Raw genomic sequence first — 8,288 nt, forward strand, 5'->3', positions numbered from 1 at the left:
CAGATGCTTTATCTAGTAGCAATTAACGAACATGCACTAAGCCTAATGAACTCTTTTAAATTTGGAAAATGTAACCATCTCTGAGATAAAAACTTTGAATTTGACTCAGAAAAAAAGATTTTTAGACTTGGTGTTTAAGCAGCTAGTTATCTAATATTTAGAGCTCATCAGGGGAAATAATTTCCAGTTCTTCGGGGCAGAAAACGTCACTTTCATCATCAACAGACTGTAAATGAGAAACTAAATCAAATGCCCAAGCTAAGTGAAAGATTTGGACAATTTTTCAGTGATGATAGGGTTAAGTACACATGGCTGTGGGTGTTTATCGGTGAATTTTGTCCAAAGATGCACTCCCCATCTATGGAGAACCAGTGTTAGGATAGGGTTTTCATTAGCAATCTGCTTACAGAGTTTAGAAGCAGATCGATGTGTTAAGTAAATACTATTTTCTAGTACTGTCGTCTACTTACAGGGAGCTGAAGTCATAAAACTACACGCTATTCACTGTATGTGGTAGCTCTAAGCATAAATATTTACAGCAAGCACGCCGTGTAAAGCGAAAACTATCTCACGACGTCAACAAATGCAGTCACTATTTTAAAAACAAAAAGGATGCCTTGCTCACAAAGCCGCAACGTGTTTCAGTCAGATATCGCTAGCTAACGTCCATTATCGGACAGCTAGCTGTGTTAAGTCGTGAAGCCAATTCGTAAACGTGCTGCCCGGCTATATGGTGAGCACGTTTCAGAAACAAATGCAGGACAAGGAATTATACAATTCCTTTCAGCGTAAGCCAGTCTGGTGGAAAGAGACGGCATATCAACGTTAAATTGTTCTTAAAACCATGCCTCACTGGTTGTGTTTAGCTCGCTGGCTAGCCTGCTAGCTAAGTGCTCGCCGTTGTCTGGGAAAAAGACCACCGAGGGTGAAGTATCGCTTAGCTGGGGCTAGCTCACAAAACACTGCAGCAACAGTCAGCTCGGGCAAGTAACGTTAACGTTAACTGGTCAAAGAAAAAAAACACTCGCACGCGAACACACTGAGACAAAGAAAATACTTTTAGCGACTAAACCCGTAGTCAAAACATTGCAGTGTGTCCAGGCTACAGCATATGGACTAAAATTAAGCTGTTTCATGGCAATAACTTGTATTCTGTTCAACTCCGCTCCCGACCACCAGCCCCGAATCTCAGACTCACCCTGTCACAACAGGCGCCATCTTCCACAAACTCTCACCAAAACTCCAATACTCGCGATATCCTTTCTCTCCCACAGCCCAACAATCCGCCGAGACAACAGAAGCAGACTGAAGGTGTAAGGACGAGGGAATCGGAGAGAAAGGGGGTGGGTGAGGAAGACAGAGAAAAAGGGGAGGCGGCGGGTACGAGCAACAGAGAGAGAGAGAGTGAGCGAAAAGGGCAGACGCCACAACAACAGGCGTGGGAAACTTCGAAGATCACGCGATGGTTGGAAAACTCTCACAATAGGCGAGCACAGAGGGAGCGTCCCCTATCGCGAGATATGCGTGAAGTGGGGTAGTTGTTTATCTTGTGGCGCTGAAATACTATTCCCACGTGTTTACCGGGTAATAAATTACAGCACCGATCGGTTTGCGGAAAAAAACGCTTGTGGCGAGGAAATCCTCGGTTTTCCCAGGCTCGCACATATTTTGTAGTATGCATCCTGTCTCCTCATGGCGTCTCTGCAGTATTCAGCATTAACAGCTGCATGTAATTACAGCCAAAATATCATTTTTATTTTATAATACTTTCCAGTAGTATAAACAACAAGCACCAGAGGTGATGAGACTGCAAGGACACGCTGGCTTTAAATAAGAGGAGGAATTAATGGACGGTTTCTGCACACCAAATTTACAATTCCCTTGGGTAACATTGCAGTTCCTGTTTAGACTGTGGAAACAATGGTGTGAACACATGTGAATGGGCCATACAGGGCAGATTAGTGCATTGCCATCACACTGGGGAGCCCCATGACCACCCTCCTCACAGCCCAAACCTCAGTCTTAAGTACAAGGGAGGCTATTATTTATTACGATCATGCTTGGAAATGCGGCATGGCCTTTATTAGCCTTTCTGTTTGTGACTCGGTTTCTTGAGTCCTTTTCCAAAAGTTTGTGTGTTATATCATCCCCACCACAAACGGGTCAGGTCATTCTTGTTTATTTGGGAGGGGTCAGAAAGCCATAAACCTTCATGTAGGTCTGTGTGTTGTTGTCATCTCTACAGCCTTCATCTAAATATGTTTGGCATCTTTGTTCACCTTACAAGTGACTTCTAGTGGGAGTTTTTCTGACTTCAAAGAAAAAGGGAAGGCTTCTGAGACCACACTGATAGCTAGTCAATGCTCAGATGTTGTGTGTGTGATCTGCCTGCAGCTGTTTTGTATGGAAAAAGTGGCTGTAGGCTGAATGAAAAAAGAAAGCTAAACTAAACTAAACTAAAACGAAAGCTAAGCAAACTAGCATTCTTGAAATGTGTGGGTGTAACAGGTTAAAGAGTTCAACATTTTGGGAAATAAGCTTATTTGCTTTGTTGCAGAGAGTTAAATGACACCAGAAAAAGCAAATTGTCATATTTAAAGGCTGGTAGGTGGATTTTGTTACCTTTGGAAAGAACCATGCTGGCTGCTTCCCTCTGTTTTCACTCTTTGTGCTAAGCTAAGCTAACTGGCTGCTGGCTCCAGCTTCATATTTACCATACATGTAACATGTAAGTGGTAGCCTATCAATCTTCTCATCAAACTCTCGGCAAGTAAGCTTATAAGCGTACTTCACAAAATATAGAACTGTTCCATTAAAGGGGCAATATGTAAGAAGTGAGACTACTCTCCACCTGTCGAATTCATATTCCAAAAAAATAGGGGGCAGCATATCACATATCAGTTCATAACTGCTGCTAACTGCTGGTAGTTAACTTAGCGGTCCTGTTAGCTGACTAGTCCGTAATGGGCACCAGAACCGGAGCTGGAGCTTCCCAGTGAACATGGCCAGACTGGGACCGAACACAGCCTCCGAGACCCACTGAGGCCAGTTTAAGAACAGTGAAAACAGTACAAGGGTGATTTGCAGGTGCCAAGCGGGGAGAAGAGCGAGAGGGAGGTCGGGCGTCAGAGAGGCAGCGACAGCTTGTAGGGCCAGAATATTTTTCACATCTAACATCATTTTGATAAAACCAGAGTTGGTGATTGTTGGAATAGTGGAAAGACTAAACAAGACATGTTCGGTGAGTTTTATTTTGTTTCTATGGCATTTGAATGAACTGTGTTTTACGATAAGTTAACAAAGCAATTAAGCTCTTAGTTCGATGAAAGAGAGAAAGGTGTAAGAATATTTCCTTTCTTGACATTTTGGGAGTTTATTTTGTTTATTTATTAGACTAAAACAGCTAAGACAGCTTGTGTACCGTAGGAAACGCGCCGCTGGCACACATCTCCCAGCTGGAACCACCTGAGCCTACTATCAGACTATCACCTCTCGAGACACAAGTAGTATTGCAACACAGGACGCTAGCTGGTTAGCATGCTAATTTCAGTTGACACAGAACACAATACATTGACGTCACTGACATAACATCAGAACTGTTACTTCTTCACATTGATGTTGATAAGGTTAGTTTATTTTTTGAATGTTTTAAAATTACATATTGTTTCTGGACATATGAATCAGGAACAAATCAAGCAATTCAAGTGCTTAAATGTATTTTTGCCTACCTCTAACCACACAGCAGACACTTTCTCTGTATAAAGCAGCAGATGCGATCTCCCCTGGTGTACACTGTAGAAATCTACACATTTGAGATTTTTGAGATGCATAATTCATTTTTATGGAGCTTCACTGTTCTGCCAGAAAGAACGAGGGAGAAAAGAGTTGCAGGGATGAGGTTTTGCATGAGAGTGTGCCTGGCCCATGGCCCGCACTATGAAGACACAGAGACGAGGACCTCATCCTGCCCTCAACCATTTTTCCTGTCCCTCTCTTTTTTATAGTCGGCGGAGAACCTCCAGTTACACTCAGAGTTGAATGGGGAAGCATAAAGTTTCCTCAAATGTTTTACAGCTGAACACATAAAAAAAAGGAAAAATAGGAGAGACTACACAAGTGCAAGAGCTTTTCAGACAAAATGTGAGTAAAATAGGAAAGGAGAAGAGGCCCTTTTTTGAGGATATGTTAACTTTTAAATTTAAAGAAGTTCAGGATTGGAACTTTGACCTTTTGTGGCTGTTGTAAAACATATAACACGCCTTAAAGACCACTCATACATATGATTTAAGGTTTCCTTGAGCCTCTCCTTGTCATTTTCATGGCTCTTGCATCTGGAAACACGTGATTTTTCTCAGTTTTTTTGTAGATTTGTTCATTGGCCGGACAAAAAGCAATTTTTCAATGCTTTTATTTACATCAATGAGCATGTGGTAAGCTTCTACAACTGTTTCAATCTTTTCCCATGTCCCATTCTCTCATTAGGAGTAAAAACCATTTATTTTAATTGAGACAGACCCAATTCAAGTAATCGTGACTAAGCCATAAGCCTCAGGTCTATAAATCCACTCACTTGACTGCTTAAGCTCATGGCTCAGAAGGAAAGGGAGTTTGAGATGGAAAGATTCTTGTCCCCATGCGGAAACACCAGTAGATCATCCTGTCTGTGTTATCTCTATATAGATTTGGCCCACGTACTGTTAACTACATGTGTGTCAATTTGACAAATGTACTGTTTGTCATCTAACACCAGTATTTGTTCATAAAATCAGTTAAAGTGTCACAGAATGAAGCAACTTTGTGATTGGTGTTACACAGATTGACAGTTAATTCTCACAATTCCTCTCTTTTGAGTGCTAAACTGAATTTGTGAAATTAAGAAGTTTTGTTCTGTGGTGCAGGCAATTTTCACATCCAGCTTATCCGCTGAAGCACTAGCACTTATTATAAAAATAAAGGGGGAAATTATTTTTATCTGCAGATTTGAAGAGTGAAAACAGAACCAGAGAGAAAGTGTGTCAATTAAGGAAGTTAAAGTTTCCTGATTAGCAACTCTTTGACTCAAAGTCATTTGATTCAACCAGAGGGTGGTGAAACTTTCTGAAATGAGCAGGCAGTCAAAGGGAGAACCAGTGACAGACAGAGAAAGGTGGGTCAAAAGACACTGGGTCAAATGTTAGACTGGTGAGCAGACAGACAAGCCGACACGAAGGATCGGCTGGGTGTCAGACAGAGACAGGAAATCACAATGTGGCACCTGATACAACTCCTACATACATTTACTGCAGCAAACAAGCTCAACTTTTCAAACCAAGTAGCGATCACAGCAACGTGATAATATCATATTCCCTCAGTGAACATCACAAGATTAGAAGTCACAAATTAATCAAGTCTGGCTCGTGTGAGTCTGAGTTCACAGCAGAGGGAAGGGCGTCCCTGTCTGTTCGTCTGTCCGTTATGTCCATCTGTCTTGCACTCCAGCCACACGGGAAAACCCAGGGGTGGACGAGGGCAGACAGTTTGACAAATGGAGAGGATGATCGGTCAAAGAGGGGCACGCCCCCCCCCGTCCTGTTCAAAGCCTCCCACTTTTATCACATGACTGTCATTACAATTAGGTCCCAAACTCATCACATAGCCTGACAGGAAGATAAGTTTGCAGACTGTCAAGGGAACTAAAGCGCCTGTTTTGCAAGCCTACTCTTTTGAAAGAGAGGCAAATCAGAGGCATGAGGAAAGAGACATTTCCCCTTTCCTGGACCTGTACGGTTCACAGTGAGTTCAAGCTGCCAAATGTATCTGGGGTGAGAACTGCAGAGGCACGCTATTTGGCAGCGCTGACATAGCCTGTATATGACACTGGAAAATAAGCAATATGATATGATCATCTTATACCATGGTCGCTTTGTAGAGTCTACCTTCCAAAACAGAATCCAGTTTATGGCTTTAATTATAGCCTTGACAATCAGTTCAGTTTGTCTGATAACTGATAACAACCCCAATTTATAATCAAGAGCAGTCAATCCACAGTGTGTATATTTTACAGCCTTTCATACGGTGGTAATAGAGATAGATTATAGGCTTTCACACACATGACACAATCACAAGGACCCATAAATCCATTAGTGTGATGGTTATCAGCAGAAACAACAAGCACAGATAGACACAAAAACCAAAAAAGCAGCATGTTTCTTCTGTTAACCTGAGGAGAGATGTCAGCTCTGCAACCATAGCACTTTCCAGATCATCCTGGTGAAGACTGTGCACTGTAGATTGCATTCTCGTTTTCACTAGAGGGAAGCCTTTTCATAAAATGTTATATGAGTGCCGGTCTGGACTGACTTGGCTCTGTTTCTTGTCGGCATCTTTTTAAATCAGCGTTTGCCTCAGGGTATTGTACTTTGATTATAAAAGCAGAGTTGATCATGAGCTTTGAAAACATGTCAAATGCATTATGTTATGGAAAGTATAAACGCAGCTTGTTGCCTTTATTTACGCTTGCAAACTGTCCCTTGAAAAACATGGGACATTGTAAGAAGGGAATTTTTTGGAATTGAATTCTGTCAGTGGGCTGAAGTGAAGTGAAATACCACATTTGGGCACATTCACCCATATATTTTGACTTGCTGTATATGAAACACATTGTATAATGACATTTTACTAGCAGAGAATAATATCTATGGAGTTCTACGGAAGCCCTGAAAGTACATAATTAGGATTGTTTGTGTCATCCTTTAAATTATAGCACTCTTTTCATCAGCAATCCATTGGTTTTGGTTTGCTTTCACTAACTGCATAACTATCATACTTATTAAGACATTACTGTAAGTCAATATATTTTAGGCCAACTTAAAAGTCAGTTGATTCATCATGATGTAGTGATATTTGTACATATATGTTTTATTTTACTCACCTGCATAGATGTAAAGGATGGACCAGTGCTTTACATCTGTGTACCCTCATGAGGTATTCCTTAGGCATGAGAAGATCATAAAACTTAGTATGGATACTAATAAAGCAAAGTAGTTTCAATCTTAAGGAATAGTTCAACATTTTGGGGGAGATTGGCTTTCTTCCCTGCGTGAGAATGTCTGAGCATTAAAGGAAGAGTTTGACAATTTGCTTATTCGCTTTCTTGCTGAGAGTTAGATAAGAAGATCGATACCACGCTTGTGTCTGTGTGCTAAAATATGAAGCTGGTTAGCTTAGCTTAGCACAAAGACTGGAAACAGGGAAACAGCTAACCTGGCTCTGTCCAAAGGTAGAAAAATCTGCCTACCAGCACTTCTAAATCTCACTAATTAATAACTACGTAACACGTTGTATGTTGTTTGCTCAATCTGGTTGCCAGATTGAGACTAGCTAGCTATTTCGACTTTTCCAGTCTTTATGCATACTAACAACTAAAGCTTACAAAATATCACATTTTATCTCATTTGTTTAATCCATACACAAACAGAAATGTATAAAAAACAATTTATGGTTTGTCGGAGTTACGTGATGTAACTGTTTCTTGGCAAGCAATAGCTGGATACAGTGATTGTGCGCAGCTTCTCAGAGTCTTGTCGTCACAGTGAGGTTTCCAGGTTTGGTACCACTGTGCATGTACGGAGACCTATACCAAAACCTGTGCTCATAGACTGTATCTGGCAACCTATGTTATTGCTAGAGAAGCTGCACACAGACGTGCTTGGCAGACAGATACGCTGTTGTTTGGCAAGAAATTGTTTCAGCATACAACTCCCCTTAAAACCAAACCAAATTGTCTCTGTCAATTGTTTCTGTACAGATTACACCAAGAGATAAAATGTATTTATCTGTGAGCCCTAGAAGTTTTATGTTGCAGCACATTTTTTTAACTTCAGAAAGAGCCAGGCTAGCTGTTTCCCCCTGCTTCCAGTCTTTATGCTAAACTAGGTTAACCATGTCCTGTCTCTATCTCTGTACTTAACGCACAGACACGATATTGATATTCTCGTCTTACTCTCGTAAAGAAAACAAATAAGCAAGCTATTCCTTTAAAACTGTTTCCTAAAACATGATAGTTGCTCTATTAGGTATTAGGAGCATTAGGAACCTACAAGAACAGCCAAACAGGCTTCTTGTAAGATTGCTGGCTTAGTCCAGATGGGAGAACGTTAGTGAGGAAAGCAAATGTGTAATTCTCTCCAATCCTTCAATAACTACCACTGAGACTCCCTTAAGAAGTGTATTGAGCATAACTCCTTGTTTCTCAAGTGTAGCTGTTAAGTAAAGAGAGGACAGGCACGGGAACTCAAAAACATGACTGT

The 8,288-nt window shown here is 41.1% G+C and overlaps 1 protein-coding gene across 1 annotated transcript in view; it reads right to left on the reverse strand.

Annotated features, from left to right (window-relative positions):
• The window catches only part of rbpjb (recombination signal binding protein for immunoglobulin kappa J region b), a 47,696-nt gene extending 46,261 nt beyond the window's left edge, over positions 1-1,435 (reverse strand). Inside the window, exon 1 of the mRNA XM_044183415.1 lies at positions 1,199-1,435. Within this exon, the coding sequence (XP_044039350.1) occupies positions 1,199-1,218 (20 nt within the window). The 5' untranslated portion in view covers positions 1,219-1,435. The remainder of the gene's footprint in view (positions 1-1,198) is intronic.
• Between the last annotated feature and the right edge of the window lie 6,853 nt (positions 1,436-8,288).

This window comes from Siniperca chuatsi, linkage group LG22 (assembly GCF_020085105.1).
Source record: "Siniperca chuatsi isolate FFG_IHB_CAS linkage group LG22, ASM2008510v1, whole genome shotgun sequence".
In the NCBI taxonomy this organism is placed as follows: Eukaryota; Metazoa; Chordata; class Actinopteri; order Centrarchiformes; family Sinipercidae; genus Siniperca; species Siniperca chuatsi.